A 22,128-nucleotide genomic window follows, 5' to 3' on the forward strand; every position below is an offset into this window, starting at 1 on the left:
ACAAGCTAACCTGACACTGACAGAGCAGGGTAGATACAAGCTAACCTGACACTGACAGAGCAGGGTAGATACAAGCTAACCTGAGGCTGACAGAGCAGGGTAGATACAAGCTAACCTGACACTGACAGAGCAGGGTAGATACAAGCTAACCTGGCGCTGACAGAGCAGGGTAGATACAAGCTAACCTGAAGCTGACAGAGCAGGTTAGATACAAGCTAACCTGACACTGAGCAGGGTAGATACAAGCTAACCTGACGCTGAGCAGGGTAGATACAAGCTAACCTGACGCTGACAGAGCAGGGTAGATACAAGCTAACCTGACACTGACAGAGCAGGGTAGATACAAGCTAACCTGAGGCTGACAGAGCAGGGTAGATACAAGCTAACCTGAGGCTGACAGAGCAGGGTAGATACAAGCTAACCTGAGGCTGACAGAGCAGGGTAGATACAAGCTAACCTGACACTGACAGAGCAGGGTAGATACAAGCTAACCTGACACTGACAGAGCAGGGTAGATACAAGCTAACCTGAGGCTGACAGAGCAGGGTAGATACAAGCTAACCTGACACTGACAGAGCAGGGTAGATACAAGCTAACCTGGCGCTGACAGAGCAGGGTAGATACAAGCTAACCTGAAGCTGACAGAGCAGGTTAGATACAAGCTAACCTGAGGCTGACAGAGCAGGGTAGATACAAGCTAACCTGACACTGACAGAGCAGGGTAGATACAAGCTAACCTGACACTGACAGAGCAGGGTAGATACAAGCTAACCTGAGGCTGACAGAGCAGGGTAGATACAAGCTAACCTGAGGCTGACAGAGCAGGGTAGATACAAGCTAACCTGAGGCTGACAGAGCAGGGTAGATACAAGCTAACCTGACACTGACAGAGCAGGGTAGATACAAGCTAACCTGACACTGACAGAGCAGGGTAGATACAAGCTAACCTGACACTGACAGAGCAGGGTAGATACAAGCTAACCTGACACTGACAGAGCAGGGTAGATACAAGCTAACCTGAGGCTGACAGAGCAGGGTAGATACAAGCTAACCTGAGGCTGACAGAGCAGGGTAGATACAAGCTAACCTGAGGCTGACAGAGCAGGGTAGATACAAGCTAACCTGACACTGACAGAGCAGGGTAGATACAAGCTAACCTGACACTGACAGAGCAGGGTAGATACAAGCTAACCTGACACTGACAGAGCAGGGTAGATACAAGCTAACCTGAGGCTGACAGAGCAGGGTAGATACAAGCTAACCTGACACTGACAGAGCAGGGTAGATACAAGCTAACCTGGCGCTGACAGAGCAGGGTAGATACAAGCTAACCTGAAGCTGACAGAGCAGGTTAGATACAAGCTAACCTGACACTGAGCAGGGTAGATACAAGCTAACCTGATGCTGAGCAGGGTAGATACAAGCTAACCTGACGCTGACAGAGCAGGGTAGATACAAGCAACACAGGCCTACAACCACAGTTTGCCCTCTAATAGTCTTGGCAGAATGTTTTATCTTCTTGCATAACCTGTCGAGTAGCTTCAGTTCTCATGTGAAAGACTTTGGGGACAGGGTACAGCTCCCTTTCCTGTTGGGAGCAGGAAGTGTGTAGGAAATAGGGGTGTAAATAAGCGCATGGGACAGGCCGACTGGGACGCACAGCCCCACTCTACTATCTGACCTTAGAGATTAGCCACAGATTTATCACTCTGCAACTTGAGTCCGGACAGGCTGGATTCCCCTCGCCTGCAACCAGAGCTGCTGGGTGTGAGCCTGAGAGAGTCAAGGCTGTCTGCTGCTGGAAGCCAACATGCCCTTCAAGTAGAGTTCAGGCAGACTTTGGTCGAGAGGTATGTCGTAAATTTAACACAACTAGAGAGAGTGCTTGTACACTGCAATGCACTTTTGTAGCGAAAACATGAGTTGATGATATCAATACTAGTGCTATAATGTTTCTCCTGTGACATTGAGCTGCAAAGTTAATCTCAAGTTATTGAAGGTATTTCTGTGGATTAAGAAAAGTATCAAGCCGATACAAGTTGTCTCCATTAAGTGGTGTTTTCTCCATTTGGCTTGAATCTTTAGGAGTTATTCTGTGGCCAGCCTCTGGGAGCAATTCTCAATCTGAAAATGTTCCATTAGTACATTAAACTGCACATTGAACACATTTAGTCGTCAGGGGCATTTTCAGGACAATTCCAATGAGATTGGAGGTTTTCATCGTTTCCTGAATTCCCTTACAGCAATTTGGAAATAAATAAATAAAACAGATTTCATATTACGGCCCTACAAACCCTCTCCTTTGTTAGGTCTCTGCATGCCTGGAGACAAGTAATGTTAACTCCAAGCCAACACAACAAGCATTATTAGCCCAGTTGCCTTAGCATTAGCGGTTTGTACAAACGCTGGACGTTTCATTTGGGGTAAAGCATGAGCGGTTTATATGGTTTACGCCAGCTCAGGGGGGCTTGAAGTCCTTTAAATCATACTGATCAGAACAAGCAGTTTGCTTGCCAAGCGTGGAGTGCTGTTACGTTACACGCCTGAGCTACACTACGTTAGCTGCGCTAGGCCGCAACCCCGACGTCATGAGCACGACAATAACATGCAGCGCTGCCAAGGCAAAACAAACCAAAGTTGGCTTGTATTATCGGTCTCTATTCATTGGCTAAAATGTCATTATCGGAATAATAACCGAATAATAACGTAAAATGACCCATATCGGCCGATACTTACCGGTAATCGGATCGCTATATCATGCATCCCTAATCAAAAACATGCTCATAGTGACACAGGAAAATAAGTCTCTGGATTAGTTGTAACTTTTTACACTCGTAAATGGCTAGTATAACAGATGCTAAAATCATACAAGACCAAGCTGAGGCAGTTATGGGTTACAGTAACTTACTGTACTACAATGCTGTATAGGCTTTGCCAAGCTGAAAAGGTTCCTACTGAGCCAGACAGAGCCGGGCCCGGGAGCACAGTCATTTCATCGTAAGAGTCCTCCAACAGCAGCAAGTCAATCCAACGGATCCAAACTCAGAATATGAGTGCAAACCTTCCCCATCACAAACCTTCAGTCAGGCCCTGCTGGCTTTTATTGACTGTGGTTGACCAGAGCTGTCAAATGAAGATGTGGAATTCTCCCCAGCTTTACAAAAAGGCTGTCACTCCGTCTCGACTTGGCTGCAAGACAAACCTCACGAGTAGCTTCCAACGCTGGATTCCACACGACCGACTCTGCCATCAAAACATCCCATTTATGAAAGCGCTCGTGTGTCTCCTTTCACTCATCATTTGTTATGATCTCTTTTTGGAAGTGTTTTGATAATCAAGACCTCAAACTGCAACGACAGTCACTCAAGAAGACACATTTTTGCCACATTTGATGATTCTCAAACTCTCCAGGTTCAAGTTACAGATTGAAAATATCCATCGTGGATTCATTCTCGTTGATGACTTTGTTTTCAATAGATTACGACCAATGTGGCTAATCCAGCATGACAAAACCAAAAGACTGAACGATGTCACACAAGCCACAATCTTTAGCCAATGTATTAAGCCACTAACCACCAAAAGCAAACAACAAATTGCTCAGATACGCTTCAAGTTCAACAACATGAAATGTCTCTCAGTACATCTGCCCCCAGGCTTTGAGGAGGACAGAAGAATGTTGTGGAAAGGCTAAGTTGTCTCCTCAGAACACCACTCCCACATCAGAACACCACTCCCACATCAGAACACCACTCCCACATCAGAACACCACTCCCACAAGTGTGCTTTTTTCAAAACCAAAATTCATCAAGAGCTCTGTCGTCTGCATAGTCCTGTCCTCAACATGACACTACAATACATCCTCACAAAAAGAAAAGGGAAAAATAGTCAAAGCCTAGAAATAAAATGACTAAAAATAAACAGTCTCAGTGATGTTGATTAATGTGCACTGTCCCTGAAATAAATAAATAATTAAATACAAATTAAAATTGAAATTAAACATATTACATCTGACCATACATACAGCAAAACTGTTCGTATGAAAGGAAGTCACCTGTGCCATCTAGTATATCATTTATGAAAATGACTCCATTTCTCAGAAGTGTTTCCCACAAAAATGGCTTTTCATCTATTAACACTTATGAGTTCATCCATGTGATGTGATTTTTGACATCTTCTGGGGTATCTGGAGGGTAATACTGGACACAACCAAGCCTTCAATACATCTTCTGGGGTATCTGGAGGGTAATACTGGACACAACCAAGCCTTCAATACATCCTTGAAGAAGGGCGATATATTTGATAGTATTCCTTCAAATAGACAGTGTTTAGGTTTTAAAAAGGGGTTTAAAAAGTTAAACAGTTTACTGTCAAAGACAGTGTTTCTGACAGTGTCCTGGACAATTTCAGTTTAATGGACAGATGGGATAAATTCTGGGCAAATATTAGATCTGGGTTTATTGATCTTAAAAAACTATTTATAGCAGGCTATATAGCCTATGCCATATAATCTGACATTGTCGTAAATTCCTTGCGCCAACATGCTTCTATTGACCAGTCAATCAAACAGATTTTGCGTGCTTATTTTTCATGTTGGCAGTGAAAATGCAGCGAGGAGATACAGAAAAATAAGAAGAAATTTACATTTTGGATTATTTGGAGGACCTTCTTCTTCTTCTTCTTCCTTTACTGTAAAATTAGCTAGTGCATTCTGACAAGAGGAAAACACCTAATGGTCAGATTACAGATTACTGCTCTCCAGCAAGGAGGATAAATAATGATGGGCTATAGATCACAGACCCAGAAGTAGGGCTGGGAAATATGGTTGAAATCAATGATAAGTATGAGGATTTTTCTCGATATTGAATCGATATATATCATGATATGGTGCAAAATAACGTTACATAATCAAATTACTGTTAATCTCATTGAACCAAATGGTAATGTTAGGTGTGATGTCAAACAAAACAGAAACATTAAAATAATATCTCACAATACCTCACTTTGAGAATTTTACTGACATTTTTTGTAAGTAAAATGTGCTTGTCATCATCAATTCAGACAGCATAATAAAATAAAATATACAATAAACACAATAAAATATCTTCATATCATCACGACATTATTCCAATTCCACTGAAAGACGATAAACAATAATATTGAATTATCGCCCGCCCCTACCCAGAAGTCATTACCATAATTCACTGTAAAATATATTGAGAGTTAATCCAACCCAGGTTACTTTTAAGAATGTAAACAGACTACAGAAGAGGACTGAGAATATCTGCTTTTTTTTGCGCCTTTGGCAGGAGAGGAGGAGAATGAAGGAGAGTTGCATGACTATGAGAGGAGGGAATGTTCCTTCCTCATCTCCTCAACCCGTCCTGTTTGTGTATGTCTCTCTCTCTTTTCTCCCACTTGTCTATCTTACTCTCTCTCTCTCTCTCTCCCTCGATCTGCCCTCAGGGCCCTTGCTCTGGTTCACTGACATTGCTGCGGCCCTCCAGCTAAAAAGTCCCCCACTCAACTTCCCTCAGACAAAAGGCAAAAAAGGTTAAACACACACATGAACTAAGGATATATGTCAATCAAAACGCCTTTCTTCAAAACAGGTACCCAAAATGACAGTCCATACATTTAAATGATCGATGTAGGCTATAACCTGGAGTATAGGTTTTGCAGTATAACAGACATGACAGATCTTCAACAACGTGTACTCCCGAGGCCCACTGCCCCCTGTACAGCGCTAACAGGTAACACAGAGTGGTAAGTCAAAAAGAAAACCAAGTAGCAGCAGCAAAGACCCGGGCGCGTTTTTTTTTTTGCCTCTGTTGTCATGGAAACCATTGTTTTGCCTTCTTCCTTCCTGCCTCGCATTCCTGCGCACAATGCGATGAAAAGTAAATTGGCCTTCAACAAAAGCAGATTGAAGTTGTGTTTGGAGAAGAAGGTAGAAGAGCGAACATGCCCACAGAGGAGAAGAAGGGGGTGAAGAGCGAACATGCCCACAGAGACAAGCGGGGCTGGAACCACTGGAGTACGTTGTTCACTTTGCTGCTGGTCATTTTGCATTCTCAGGGCTGCATGTTACCTGATATCAGGTAGACAGATTTTATCGCAGACTTGCAGCTCAAAGCCAGACAGAGGGGTATTTAAAGAGTGAAGAAATAACAAACACCCACTAAGATTAGATATAACGCAACTCGCCGAAGCCCCGGCGCTCAGAGGTGCTGTTGCTGTTGCCACCCTGATAATCCCGTAAAAGAAAAGAAAAAAAACCCTACCTGAGAATGCAATATGATTTTGCAGCTGAAAAACATGCTGTCCCACCTCAAGCCTATTAGGCCATGTTCAGAGTAGGAGGCCAAATCTGATTTGTGAACTTTAGTGACCTATTGATGACTTTATCCAGATTGGGTTTATGAGTCTGGACGCTCCAAGTCTGATTTGTGTCACTTGTCCCCAAACCACATATGGAGGTAGTTTCCAATCTGCTTCAAATGTGCTTTTGACTGATGTGACTTGAGTGCGGACGCGCAGATCCACCAAATCTGATTTGAACGTCACTCACAACTCGTCGTCAAATGCTTCTGCGCAGGAAAACCACGTCACCAACGTACGTATTTACTGCCGCCCACGTCGTTCCCATAGCAACCCATGCAGATAGGCTGTTTAGGTCTGGACACACAGATCCGACTTGAGAATCAGATTTGTGGCAGTGCGGACACACTCCCAAATCGGATTTGGGAAACCAATCAAGATAATGATGATTAATGACTTTAGCAGCAAATCAGATTTGCCTGTAATGTGAACATGGCCTTAGATCACTGTGCTGTTCAGTGTTCATTTCAATGGGAGGCAAGTGATTGGTAATAGTACATAATGTCACACCTCTGGTCCCAGCTGGCTAATAGTTCACAGTCTGTGATAAAAACAGCTGACAGAGGAAGGACACGTTCTGCACCTTTTACATTTTGTTCAGTCCTTTCTCAAACAGTCGGGTGCATTTCAACAGCCCAGCCCATGTGTCAATACTGTGCAGAATCAATACAAAATAATAACGTGTACTCACAGTTCCTCCAGATAGGGGAAGTTTTTGAATACGAATGCTGGAAGCTCAGTGATGTTGTTCATGCTGAAGTCACTGTGGAAACATGAAAAATCAACATTAAACAGTGTACAGTAGAATCTACATTAAACAATGTACAGTAGAATCTACATTACACACTAGAACTGTAGATTCTTGACATATTTGGAAGGCTTTTGTTTGTGAAGATATTTCAGTAGCACTAGGGGAGTCATAGTGTGATAATAAAGAATAATAAGGGGTGTCCGGTAGGGGTGTCAAAAATAATCGATTATAAGATGCATCGCGATGCGGACGTGCACGATTCTGCATCGATTCACAAATGTCAAAAATCGACTATAAAAAACAAAAACAAAAAAAGAAAATAATTTTTGTTTTGTTTTTTGTTTTTAATAATCGAATAAAATATAATGGAAGTACATGCATTTGTTTATTTTAATTATGGATCATAATACAATGCAATTCCAAATGCACTTTTATTTTAAAAGTAGCCACACAGTGAGAAAAAATAAAGTGAGAAAAAATAAATCATGTATTGCGGAAAAAAGTGATGCATCGATTTAAGATGCATCGAGATGCATCGATAATCATTTTATAATTGAATCGTAGCCCTCTGAATCGTAATCGAACCGAATCATGAGGCCAGTGAAGATTCACAGCCCTAGTGTCCGGGTAGTGTAGCGGGAGACACGATGTCACGATTGGCTGTGCCTGTGGGTGGGAAGCCGGATTGGGGGTATGTGTCCTGGTCGCTGCACTAGCGCCTCCTCTGGTCGGTCAGGGTGCCTGGTCAGGGTGGAAGGGAACTGGTGGGAATAGCGTGATCCTCCCATGTGCTACATCCTACCGGTGAAGCTCCCCCTGTCAGGTGAAAAAGAACCAGCTGGCTACTACGCATGTGTCGGAGGAAGCATGGAGCTAGTCTCGGCTCTCCCCAGATCAGCAGAGGGTTCCACTGTGCAATCTTGGAGAAATTGATAGTCAAAGTCTCAATTTCTGACATTGAAAATGTTGTTTTTTCGATTTTCTAAGTAGGCTACTGTAAAATCACATAGCTTCATAGGCCCAGACCATGACTGACATATTTGTGTACACTACACCCCTGGGTATACATTGTCATGAAATGGGCCATTTTCACTGTGCCATTTTGGAGAAATTGATAGTCAAAGTCTCAATTCTGACATAACCGGGGCAGCCAATAGGGCAGCATGGGGATAAATTGGCCAAGTATAATCAGGAGGCAATAAGAAGAAACAAGAAAAATTATAATAAAAAATACATAAATAAATAAAGAATAATAAGGTAATACCAATGTAATTCAAAATAATTTGGTGAACACTGGCGGGCCCTAACCCTATCGGGGGCAGCAGATTGCTAGCTGGGAAGTGTTTCCAGGAAAGACCTACATCTCTAGATGTTTGGTTTAATCTAATATGACCATCTTTGCCATCTTTAAGCAAAAGACTGCAGCAACGCCTACAAGTGAAGATTTTCTGGTTTTGTGTGTGTTTGTTATTTTCATTGTGTGTGGGTCCTTATCAAATAACACATACAACTATGTCAAGTAAATATACCACTCACATTAGAATGATGGGCCTTTTGATTGTAATTGTAAATGACGGTATAGCAACACGTACGTCAGCCCTGCCTGATGGTACGGCTGATTATCTAACATGGCCTGCGTGACTGAAAGCTCCACCAAACAAAAAGAAGAAGCCTTGAAGAAGCCCTTCTCTTTGGCCCCGGGGATCTTCACTTTTCAAACCAACATGTAGGCATGTAGCAGCATGAAAGATATGCACTCACGACTTGATTTCCCTCCCTACCAAGCTAATATATGACTATACTAGATAGCCTACTGCTAATATTAAAAAGGTACAGCGAGATCATTCAGAAACACCCTGATTTGTGCATTTCATACATTGTATAAAAGTATATTCTTATATTAAGTTCAGGAAAGCATTGCCGTGTTTAGATGAGCAAAGTAAGGGATTGTCACAGCCTGGGGAAATGCTGCCTCAGGTCTGCTGAGTCTAAACATACTGAACTCTGGATCCACAACCCTGGTTCAAAGACCAGCCTCTAGACCAGTGGATCTACAACCCTGGTTCAAAGACAAGCCTCTAGACCAGCCTCTGGATCCCAACTGCTCTAGCCTCATGACCCACATTTTTCCTTAGTCATTAAGTCGCGACCCATTTTTTTTTAGGCCTATATGCTTTTTAAAGACCCAGACTGGGCGGCCTGCGGTCTGACGCTTTACCCAGAGCCCAACGCTTTAAAGACCCAGACTGGGCGGCCTGCGGTCTGACGCTTTACCCAGAGCCCAACGCTTTAAAGACCCAGACTGGGCGGCCTGCGGTCTGACGCTTTACCCAGAGCCCAACGCTTTAAAGACCCAGACTGGGCGGCCTCCGGTCTGACGCTTTACCCAGAGTTGAACGCTTTAAAGACCCAGACTGGGCGGCCTGTGGTCTGATGCTTTACCCAGAGCCGAACGCTTTAAAGACCCAGACTGGGCGGCCTGCGGTCTGACGCTTTACCCAGAGTTGAACGCTTTAAAGACCCAGACTGGGCGGCCTGTGGTCTGACGCTTTACCCAGAGCCCAACGCTTTAAAGACCCAGACTGGGCGGCCTGCGGTTAGTTTAGTCTAGACGTCATACGTAGGTTTAGTCTAGACGTCATACGTAGGTTTAGTCCAGACGTCATACGTAGGTTTAGTCTAGACGTCATACCTAGACGTCATACGTAGGTTTAGTCTAGACGTCATACGTAGGTTTAGTCTAGACGTCATACGTAGGTTTAGTCTAGACGTCATACGTAGGTTTAGTCTAGACGTCATACGTAGGTTTAGTCTAGACGTCATACCTAGACGTCATACGTAGGTTTAGTCTAGACGTCATACGTAGGTTTAGTCTAGACGTCATACGTAGGGAGACGGCACACAACAAGACTGAATGAAAAAAACATACGCCATTCACAAATGAAGCAACCCGCTCCGCCCCTTCCTCCCCTTTCGCTCCCCAACCGGCCATCTTGGATTTCACTGCCAGAACCTTGTGTGTGTGTGTGTGTGTGTGTGTGTGTGTGGGCCCCTGGATCCTAAACGGATCATATTGCCCTTCCTCTGCAGTCCCTCACTACACACACACACACACACACACACACACACACACACACACACACACACACACACACACACACACTCGAGCCTTAAAAGGTGGGCTCTGACAGAAGCCCTCATCATCCCTGCCACCTCTATCCCATCTCCACTTACCTGCTTATCCAATTACCATACTGACTCTGCACAATGAAGCCTCCATCAATATCCACCCACTCCTCATCTTTGTTCTTTCCCTGCCAACTCCTTTTGGTGGTGTTCTGCAACCACGCCTGGTGTTCTGCAACCACGCCTGCAGATGTGCCAGTGGTCAGATGGAGACATGTCTCAGATGTGCCAGTGGTCAGATCAGTGTAGGGGTTTATCCAGGGAAAAGTGCAACAATGCCACCAAGAAATCTGAGAATGCCCCTAAAAACCATGATCCAGGGGCAAAAACTGCCCCAAAGATTGTGATCATTTTCACTGAATTAATTTCATTTCCATCTCTAACACACTCAGCACCTGCAAGCTGATTGCCAGAAGAAGACGAAAAACAACACACTCACACAAACAGTGCTGTTGTTCACACTATGCTTCAGCAACATTATGCACTAATGACTATTTTAAAGTGCCCCCAACATGTTGTAAATGTCGCCAGTTTTTAGACAGTGGAGGCAAAAGTTGCCCCCAAAATATATATTTTTATTTCCTACACTCGGTCAGATAGAGACATCTCTCAGATGTCTAAATCATCTCTACCTGCATTTTAAAAGCGGAGTCTAAATCTTCCACAGACTGTTGGCTGGTTGGGAAGCACATGCAGGGCAGGCCGACATGCCTCTGTCACACTGCCTCACTCCCTCTGTTCCTGGCTGCTTTACTCATCAAGCTCCTGGCCTGTCGCCATTCACATGGATTTGAAGAAGATGCAACAAAAATGCAGCTGTGATAAATGGTAAAAAAGCATAATTGCTTCTACAAGCAGTTATCAATAAATGTCTATTCCATGTGCCTTTTAGCTGCATTTTATCCATCTATTCCATGTGCCTTTTAGCTGCATTCTAACCAAAGAGGAAGCAGACAATTTTAAAATGCGACAATCTGAGAAAAATAGAAGACCTGCTGCTTTAAGAAAATGAAAATATGAGTGAAAAGGTGATGAACACAGCCTGCAAGTCTGCATCCCGGAGGAGAATTGACGGATTCACGTTCATTTATGGATGATATTATGAGGATATGAGCTGCTACGTTGCAGAAACTACGTTATTTTACAGTGTGTACTTCCCCGTTTTCGCCCGTTTTGGCCAGTTTGGACTATTCACCTTATTCACCACGCCCACTTTTTCTCTCTTCCGCGTTCAACACAAACGTATTTGTTCTTCCGGTTCAGTGCTAGTTGCCTTCTGTGGCTAATTATTAGCTGCTAGTTAGTTATGTTATATGGCAGTAAAATGCCACTGAATGACCAAATTGATATAACTTTTAACCATTTCGAGTAACACTGTTTCCATACGGATCACCAGCGTTAGTTTGTTGTTTATAACGTGGCTATATATTCGTAACGTTTCTATCTCGGATGCGTTATTTCGAATCGCACATAGGTTACGCCTAACGCAATCTATGTGGGTTTCAGGACGCAACAGCCTCGACTCCACTAACGTCATCTTAAGAGCACAATATTCCTGGAATGCAAGTTTAACTAAACAGTTACATGTCCTCTGCAGTCTACATAAAATTAAGATATTACGGGTTGTTTTATTTTGTATGTTACATACGTATTGGCCAAGATATGTTACTTTATGGGGGAGCAATTCTGCCAGTTTAGATGCGGAGTGTGCGCAGCCATCTTGCCTGCGGAGTTTTTGGCAAGTCAAAACGGAAATACTATTACAATATGACGTAATGCGGAAGCGTCCATGTGTGGGCAAAGAATAAGGTGAATACTCGGACCTGAATATCTTCTATGGGGATCCGAATGAAACCAAAGTTATCTGGGTGAGTAAAACATCATATTTTAAGCTGGAAATAAGGTCTGGGTTGTAAAAAAACTGCAATTCTCCTTTAACTGTGCCAGACACACACGGGTCTGTGACCTCCACCGGGCGAGGTCCAACTCGCCGCCGCACAAATGTCTTGAATGATGCACAGTTGATGTAGACGCTCCACGAGTAGAGTGAGCACGGAGCCCTGGTGGAGGCTGTGTGTCATGACACGTGACTCGTACTGCGTCTACAGGCCAGTATAGTATAGATAATGAGTAAAGACCGCTCGGTGGTGTTCAACAGAATCAGGCTGTAGCTTTTATTTGACGTAAGAAATGAGGTCAGGGTTCAGCTCAGCCTGGGAGCCCCGGGAGGTGGATGCCGGTGGAACCTCGGCGTGGGAGACGACTTCCTGGTCTGAGTTAGCCGGACGGGCGAAGAGAGGGCTCTCCGTCTCTGATAGCGCTGGCTTAATTCGTCTGCGGAGCGCTGCGTCCGCCAGCCCCCTTATATAGGGCGGGGCTAGTGTTCCTAGCGGGAGGATAAACCGTTATTACTCCGACCCCAAAATATGGATATTTGGTGTAGAAATAATAAAAATGTGCTTCCGTCTAGGGCCCAGAGAGGATCTGGTCCCATAGTGAGTCATCTCTCACCATCATGATTATTATAAATAAACCCATCTGTTAAACACAGTGCTATGTTGGAAGTTGACTATATATGCTTTCTGTGCACTTTTACATTATGCGCCTTTGTTTAAAAAGTCTTCAGTTGGCACTGGACTCAAAAAACAGTTGAGTGCGTCACTACTGGAAAGCTTCCAGCCAGCAGGTTTATCTCATTTGATTTAGAGGAGGTTGTGTCGTCTGCCATTACAGACTGGTATTGTCACTGCCTGTCAGGACTTTTAACTAAACATCTAACTGCAAAACAACATGAAGATAGAACATCATTCTCATCTTGAGCCACAGCATATTTGAAAATAAAATCATGAAAACGGAATACACGGCTGTGAAAACAAACGTCGCGGAAATGTCTGTCCGCAACCACACGGATCGGCCGTGCAGAGAACGCAACACTCGATACACTGCACGGGACGGTTATTTCCGCTAGTCGGACAAATCGTCGATGTAACGAAAAAGGTGAACTATGATGTCGGAGATTTTATTTCATAACACTTTCAGCCAAAGACAAAACTCTCTAGCAAAATAAACTCAAATATTCAAACGAGTCAAATATTTACCCAATGAGAATATATTTCAATACTTGGCACAAGACTCATAGAAGTGAAAATCAACAGCAGTTAGAAGTGGTGTGAAGGTATGTGTGTGTGTGTGTGTGTGTGTGTGTGTGTGAGGGGGCTGGGGATAGGTATATATGTGTGTGTGTGCGTGCGTGTGTGTGTGTGTGTGTGTGTGTGTGTGAGGGGGCTGGGGATAGGTATATATGTGTGTGTGTGTGCGTGCGTGTGTGTGTGTGTGTGTGTGAGGGGGCTGGGGATATTATAGGTATATGAGAGAGGAGGATGTGGGCGTGGTGGGCGGAGCTAAAACATTCTCCCATCCACAAGTCATGGTGTTTGGAAGCAGGAACCACTGACTGCCTCCTTTCACCTCTGCTGACCACGAACAAAAGTATCATTCAGTCACAAATGGATTGAGGGTGAGCGAGCTCCACAAGACGCTCCTCCCCTCCTCCTCCTTCCATTAGTCTCAACCTGTGCTTGTTCACATTATGAAAGGACATCGCCTGACGGAGGCGTAAGCTGTAATAAGCCACCTCTTGGCGACCCCATCATCCACTACACACAACCTAACCCTAACAAGAGATCCACTACACACACACAACCTAACCCTAACAAGAGATCCACTACACACACACAACCTAACCCTAACAAGAGATCCACTACACACAACCTAACCCTAACAAGAGATCCACTACACACAACCTAACCCTAACAAGATATCCACTACACACACACAACCTAACCCTAACCAGAGAGCCACTACACACAACCTAACCCTAACAAGAGATCCACTACACACAACCTAACCCTAACAAGAGATCCACTACACACACACAACCTAACCCTAACCAGAGAGCCACTACACACAACCTAACCCTAACCAGAGAGCCACTACACACAACCTAACCCTAACAAGAGATCCACTACACACAACCTAACCCTAACAAGAGATCCACTACACACAACCTAACCCTAACAAGAGATCCACTACACACAACCTAACCCTAACAAGAGATCCACTACACACACACAACCTAACCCTAACAAGAGATCCACTACACACAACCTAACCCTAACCAGAGAGCCACTACACACAACCTAACCCTAACAAGAGATCCACTACACACAACCTAACCCTAACAAGAGATCCACTACACACAACCTAACCCTAACAAGAGATCCACTACACACAACCTAACCCTAACAAGAGATCCACTACACACACACAACCTAACCCTAACAAGAGAGCACACAGACAGACAGCTTCATCATGAACGTGTGTAGATTCAGTAGCAGGTCAACTAAATAGTCACAAGACTAGAATTTCTACTTCGATACCGATACCCAGGAAAATAGAGATACTCGATGATACCATTTTCGATACCACGGACAACACATCAAGAAGCATGAAAAATAAACAAAGACAGATGGACGAACAGACGTACGCTTCTCCATCATCTAGGCCCGATAAAACTCATTAAAAACGTTGCACTTGGCAGCAGATTAGCCATGCTCTAGCCGTCAGCCTATCAGAACACAGCAGATTAGCCCTGCTCTAGTCGTCAGCCTATCACAACACTTTGAGCTTGTTGAAGCAACAGATACCCACCAATGAGAGGGAGGGAGAAATCAGTATTATGTTTGATGTTTCATTAAGAGAAAGCACTGCTGGTAACCACTGTTGCAAATGACTATTGTATCCGTTTCAAATTTTTTGTACTGATACTTATCGATACTATCGATACCTGTTGCAAATGAGTATTGTATCCATTTCACATTTTTTGTATTGATTTTTTATCAATACTATCGATACTTTTGACAACCCTACTAAATAGGAAAAGGTGCGTTTGCTTTGTGATTCAGTAGCAGGTAAAGTAAATAGGAAAAGGTGCGTTTGCTTTAGTCAGCACATGCGATTACATAACCGCAAAAGTGTGCGATTATTATTATTCTTTCACGTCTTTGTGTGTGTGTGTGCCTCCTCTAACTAATGTTACACGTGACACAGCAAACACACGTTCCTCTGCCATCACACTGGGCGCACAAATCGCTTGAGGGACAGTTTCTTCCCGCAGGCGGCAGCCACGAGACTCCTTAACATACACAAATAGTGTAGTAGCTGTACTGTTCCGTACTGTAGCTGCTACCATTACGTATGTCTAATGTTTAATTGTATGTTTAATTAGGTACATGCTATTTGCACCTGTGCAAACAGAACGTCAACTATGTTTAAGTATGTCTAAAGTATGCACATGCCATGTGCACCTATGTGCAGTGAATATGCCGCTGTCTCTGACTTGTCTTATCACTCTACTGCCTTATTGCTTGTTGTGTCTCTTGCTGTTTTCCTGCACTCATCTGCCCTGTTATTTTTTGTACTATGTTGTAAACGGAGTTCACAGCACAAGAATTTCACACGTGATACTTGTACTATGGAGTGACAATAAAAATCTTGAATCTTGAATCAACACTAGCGGGAGACTTCTCCCATGCACTCCCGCAAATAAGTAATGTTATGGGCAGCAAGGTTCACAAACATAACATTTTACCGAGAGGGAGAGAGAGAACATCCATGAACAGCGAGCTATGCTAATAACTAGCTGTTCAGAAACGCATGTAAACAGCCGTGTGATTAGTGAGAAACTCAGTAAAATAAGGAGAGAGCTGCAGGTGCTTATACAGAACTAGTGCACGATTAAGTGCACAGTGGGTAATGACCCGCTGTGATGAAGAATATAGCGAGATTAACAAGGTTGATATCAGAGAAAACACTGTTACAGCTGCCAGCACCAGGCCAGCACTGGCAGCAGAAGCTCCAGGCTTCTAACGCTAACTAGTCTGTCACATGATGCCTTCATGGTCCCTCGATAAAGTCTGCAGATGCACGTTACCTCGCCTCTCTCTCAAGAAGCATCACGTGAGTGTGCCGTTTAAGGCCATCTGTCACTACAAAATAAATAAACGGGGTGTATCATTGTATTACTGGACAGACATGTAACTAACTTTGCAGTCTGAGCCATCTTCTATGTGCTGTAACACAGTGCAGTTTCTATTTTTCTGGTGTTTCTTTTTTACATGTTTGGGACAGGCAAATGTCTCAATTTTTTTTTTTTTTTAAAGATAATTTAATTTCAAATTGTTTTATTTATTTAGTTTTAATATATTTTAAATTGTAATATATTTCATGTATTTTAGTCTGTGATACGTGAAACTGGTATTTTTGTCCAAGGTTATCATACCGTCAAAAACTCATGCCGGCACATCCCTAGATACCATTTGTTTATTATATCGCAATCACAATCGCAAATCACAATATTGTCCACCATAATCGCTAATCGCACCTTTCCCCAAATCGTGCAGCGCTAGTTTACTTTGTGATTCAGTAGCAGGTAAAGTAAATAGGAAAAGGTGCTTGAGGAGGCCTCTTCTCTCTCTTCCTCATGTGTTTTTCTGTGACAGGGCTGTTTCCATTACAGATGCCAGGAATGAAACCCCTGTGGGCTGGAGGCAAGAGTCCACTCCAATGTTGTCATCTGATTTACTATTAATTGTGTGGTCTTCCATGAGCACATCTGTGTCCTCACATGTTTCGACGGTAAAAGTGCACAAATTGCACAAATAAGACACAAATAGGCAAAGCTAGAGCGTCATTAGGCTCAAACAGGCATCCTTCTAAGAAATAATTCCCTGACCTCTGGGAATAGTAAAGCTAACAGTAGACCTGAAGCTGTTGGCTGCCTTCAACTGATCTGTTTCTGCCATTATCTGTGTGTGTGTGTGTGTGTGTGTGTGTGTGTGTGTGTGCGTGCGTGCATGCGTGTGTGTGTGTGTGTGTGCGTATCCATGTGTCCATATCTTTTCATTGAGCCACCTTCCGTCCTCCTGTCTGCATCAACGACAGACTGGATCAGCGTCTCTCACGGCATCTTGCTCATCGTCAATGCAGTTCAAATGACTTCTTGGAAATATTGTGTATATGATATATAAATGAGGGTATGTTTTGGTGACACGTCGAGACATTGTTGTAGGTGTCTTAGCCGTGAGAGGAAAGAGACATTGTTGTAGGTGTCTTAGCCGTGAGAGGAAAGAGACATTGTTGTAGGTGTCTCTTAGCCGTGAGAGGAAAGAGACATTGTTGTAGGTGTCTCTTAGCCGTGAGAGGAAAGAGACATTGTTGTAGGTGTCTTAGCCGTGAGAGGAAAGAGACATTGTTGTAGGTGTCTTAGCCGTGAGAGGAAAGAGACATTGTTGTAGGTGTCTTAGCCGTGAGAGGAAAGAGACATTGTTGTAGGTGTCTCTTAGCCGTGAGAGGAAAGAGACGTTGTTGTAGGTGTCTTAGCCGTGAGAGGAAAGAGACATTGTTGTAGGTGTCTTAGCCGTGAGAGGAAAGAGACATTGTTGTAGGTGTCTCTTAGCCATGAGAGGAAAGCAGCCGTACAGCTGCGATATGTCTCACTAATCCATCATGAGCCTTAACCCTCAGTGCTTCAGCGTACAAAAGACAGAGGGAGTGGAAGAGGACAAGGAAAGTTCAAGAGAGCGAGCGAACACACGAGAGAAAGACAGAAAGGCAGAGAAACAACCTTTCACACACTTTGAGCCTGTTTGACCTGGATATATGACATAGCTTAGTGTTTAAAATCTGTCACACAGCTTTTAGCTAACTATGCACAGAACGGACTGCAAAGACAAGAAGAGTGCACATGCTTGAAAACATACCGCTTTCAATTTGAGCTTAGGGCAGGCAGGCAGGCAACGTGAGAGAGGCAGTAAAGACTATGATATTTTCTGAAAACAATGTTTCATGTTGTGATTGAAATGTCAGACTGTCCATAATAAATGGGCAGTGTTTTTCCAAAGGGAAAAGTTGTGTTCCAGCAGCAGACCTAGTGTGGCATGTCTTGACGGGACATGAATTCACTTCCTCTGTTGTCTTTACCTAGCCTTGCTTAACAATGGTGATTTCAGAGGTGGCACAATATTAGTTCTGCAGTTTAGTCTTTGGGCTCGGGGCTCCTTTTGGGAGAGAGAAAAAGTCTGCAAAAACAAGGACAAGCCCTGAAAACGTTGGACAAGGTGTGATGGACATTATATATTTTTTGAATCAAATGACAAATATCAAATAGACTGTTATCAGAGTCATCTGAATCGAGGTCATGTTTCTTTCACCTTCCCTTTTGAGGGAGCACAGTGACAATCAAGCTGCAATAAATCCACCGCATGCTTTAACACCACCACTCAGGTGGTTACTCAGTTCATGATTAACCAGCAATTGTGAAACATTTGAGCCAAACTGAGGAGTTTGTGTTTCTCCCAACTTTATGGAGTAATCATCAACTAAACCCACTCCATGAAGTGCCAACCAACATTGTCCATTTGCTCCACTCTGTAGTACAAATTGGCGGTCTTTGTTCAAGTATTGCTGGTGAAAGGCTCAATAAGACTGGTGTTGAGAATGTAGTATCATCATTTTATAATAATGCGCTCAACGTTTATAGCATTATTATACATACTTGGGAGAGCAATGCACGGAATCCTGGCTACCCTCATTGCTTGTTGTTTACCATTTTCAAATCAGTTTTGTTCACAAACTGGGAGGGAAACACTATAGCATGAGGTTGAAGATGTAACTGCATGCTCATATAGCCTATGCTTGGAAGTTCATGTGAAGTTATGAAGCGAGTGTGTGTGTGGTTTGCTACGTGTGAAGGTCCGGTTGAGAGATATGACTGTAGTAACAGTGTGTTTATTAGCCTCAGGCTAAAAGCTAGAAGCCCTAAACAGGAGAGACTTAATAACATGGCCATTACTCATTTCCTCTGGTGAGCCATTAGTGGAAAAATAGCGCCAGTGATGCAGGACATGGGGTTTGTGATATCAACACTCATCCATACGGCCATATATACATACATACATACATACATACATACATACACACATACACACATACACACATACATACATACATACATACATACATACATACATACATACATACACAGGGCCTGGGTGAGGGGCGATGTCAAAGTGCACAGTACAGGCATGTTGTTGACTTGTTTACGTGGGTTGATACTCACAGGTAGTAAGTAAGTAAGGGTTGATACTCACAGGTAGTAAGTGAAAGCAGTTTACGTGGGTTGATACTCACAGGTAGTAAGTAAGTAAGGGTTGATACTCACAGGTAGTAAGTGAAAGCAGTTTACGTGGGTTGATACTCACAGGTAGTAAGTAAGTAAGGGTTGATACTCACAGGTAGTAAGTGAAAGCAGTTTACGTGGGTTGATACTTACAGGTAGTAAGTAAGTAAGGGTTGATACTCACAGGTAGTAAGTGAAAGCACTCAGGCCGGTCGGGATAGTGGTCAGTCCTCTGCCGGAGCAGTCTGCACCTCCGTCTTCATCGCAGCTGCATGAGGGCGAGCACACGGCCGGGGTCGACTGTCCCTGACCAGCGGCACCGAGACGAAGCAGCAAACAGCACCCAAAGATCCACAAGACAAGCAGGCGATACATCATGTTCCCCTCGCCTCGGTTCAGGTGGAGAAGAGGGATGCAACCAAAAAAAAGGCCTTTATAGTTGATCCCGACGTCGACTTTTCATGTGGTCGCTTTGGTTGTGGGCATGAGATGAAGCCTTTTCAAAACAAAATAAAAACGTCTGAATAGTTACTATGTGAATACATTCACGCCTCCGACAACAGCACACTATCTGCGTCTCTGCTTCACTGCTGTTAAATAGCAAACATGGCCCCGTAAACAATAGTGCTTTACCTTTTGCATAGGAGCATTTCTCAACCCGTGTGTCGTATTATATCAGCCCCATGAAAAGAAAGTCACGATAGCAGCTTTGGCGACAGGCAGCGAGCAGCGTACCTTGCGTCTTTTGCCTTTTCGTTGTCCCATTAAAAAATCACACCGAGCGTCGTCTCTTGGTGATTATTCAGCGATTCGGATTCAGCGACAGTTTAGATGTATGAATCCTCTGGATATTGCAATGATTTCCCGGTCCTAGTTTGTGTTTTGCTATAGAAGCTCACCGTCAGTTTGCAGCCATTCCTCACGCTCCCCTCCTTCGCTCCTGACATCAACAGCATGCTGCTTGTAGCTCGCGCTCGGCAGCAGGCACCCTACTGGACAACCTGCAGCACGAGCCTAGGCCTAACCTCGCGTCACCAGGCTCTTCTAGCCTAGGCCTAACCTCGCGTCACCAGGCTCTTCTAGTTAGGCCTAACCTCGCGTCACCAGGCTCTTCTAGAATAGGGCCTAACCTCGCGTCACCAGGCTCTTCTAGCCTAGGCCCTAACCTCGCGTCACCAGGCTCTTCTAGCCTAGGCCTAACCTCGCGTCACCAGGCTCTTCTAGCCTAGGCCCTAACCTCGCGTCACCAGGCTCTTCTAGCCTAGGACCAGCCTGTGCAACAGTCAAACCTGCACGGCAACGTCACAATTATTTGGCAACGATAATTATGGCATAATAACGTTACAGTGAATATTACAGGTCTGTAATAATAACTGGTTTAATCTGCCGTTACCAGTATTTCAAAAATAGCATAGTGGCGTTTTATTTTAAATTACTTTTCTTCGTGCACGGATTCTTATGAATTGTGCTCGTGCCTGCATGCCATTGCCTGGACAGAGTGGACCGAGGGCTCGGAAAGATTCATCAATTGCATCATGTGAGTGAATTTGTCATTGAATTGTAAATGTCGCCTCTCATACAACTTTGCATAGACTATCTTCAATATCAATAGCTAGTCGGCTACACTGAGCCTAACCTATCTGATGGGGTGGTGGGTAGGCTATGCCTATGGCCTACTCGGGTGAAATGCACAATGTAGGCTACATTATTCAGACCCACGTTAAATAGTAATCAGCGCGCGAAACCTGAAAACCATAAACACAGAGTCAGAGGCGCGCGCGACAGTAGAAAACGGGAAGATGGGAGCGAGGCGAGGCGACTTGTGTAAACTATCAAATAAAACGTAAAGAAAATGAGTGGTGCCGACCAGGAACACGAAGAAGACGGGGAGAGCCGGGAGGGGAGCCGCCTGGACAGCCAAAAAGTAAGCACAGAAAACAAATGTACCGGACTGAATGGGAAAGCGACGCTTTATTCACTGGCTTGGTTAGCCTAGAGGGTAGCTAGCATAGCTAGCCGAAAGAGTTCCAACGCCGACGGGGTTCCGACGACAGGGCTATGGCTGTTGCAGCAGGCTGTGACTATGTTGTGTAACAGAACGTTGCTGTATTTGGGTTTAATACAATTATGTAATTGGATATTACAAAATAAACTTCACAAACAAAGTGAATATTGTTTCTCTATCACAAGGGAGTAGACTTGCTATGCTCACTCCCTAACAGTAGGTGGCAGCGCAAAAGGGTGGGACGGACATACTCCACGCGGTGCTTCCAACCGGGAGGGCCGTGCGGCCAATATGACGTCATCGCGGTGGGGCACCATTGCTTTCTTTTAGGCTGAGATGTTCTGCATTGGCTGTGTACTTCCTGTACACCTGTGGAGGCTTCACAGGTTTGAGCCAGAGGCTAGATACCATTTCAAGGTAGACAGCTCATCAAGATGAGTGGCAGGTGTTGCTGCCCAACTGAGGGGGAGGAGGGTGGGACTAACAATAGGCTACACTTCCTGCCTCAAGGCGAAAAGTTGCACATTGTGTGTTTAAGGCTTAAAGCTTTTTTTTTACTTTGCAAATTTA

General features: G+C 44.1%; 1 protein-coding gene across 1 annotated transcript in view; it reads right to left on the reverse strand.

Moving 5' to 3' along the window:
- The window catches only part of lgr4 (leucine-rich repeat containing G protein-coupled receptor 4), a 58,922-nt gene extending 38,480 nt beyond the window's left edge, over positions 1-20,442 (reverse strand). The window contains exons 1-2 of the mRNA XM_083662320.1: positions 19,738-20,442; positions 7,070-7,141 (exon numbers count right to left, since the gene is read on the reverse strand). Coding sequence (XP_083518446.1) covers positions 7,070-7,141; positions 19,738-19,931 — 266 coding nt within the window. The 5' untranslated portion in view covers positions 19,932-20,442. The remainder of the gene's footprint in view (positions 1-7,069; positions 7,142-19,737) is intronic.
- Positions 20,443-22,128: the final 1,686 nt, after the last annotated feature.

The sequence above is a fragment of the Poromitra crassiceps genome (assembly GCF_964638095.1).
Source record: "Poromitra crassiceps genome assembly, chromosome: 28".
NCBI classification, from domain to species: Eukaryota; Metazoa; Chordata; class Actinopteri; order Beryciformes; family Melamphaidae; genus Poromitra; species Poromitra crassiceps.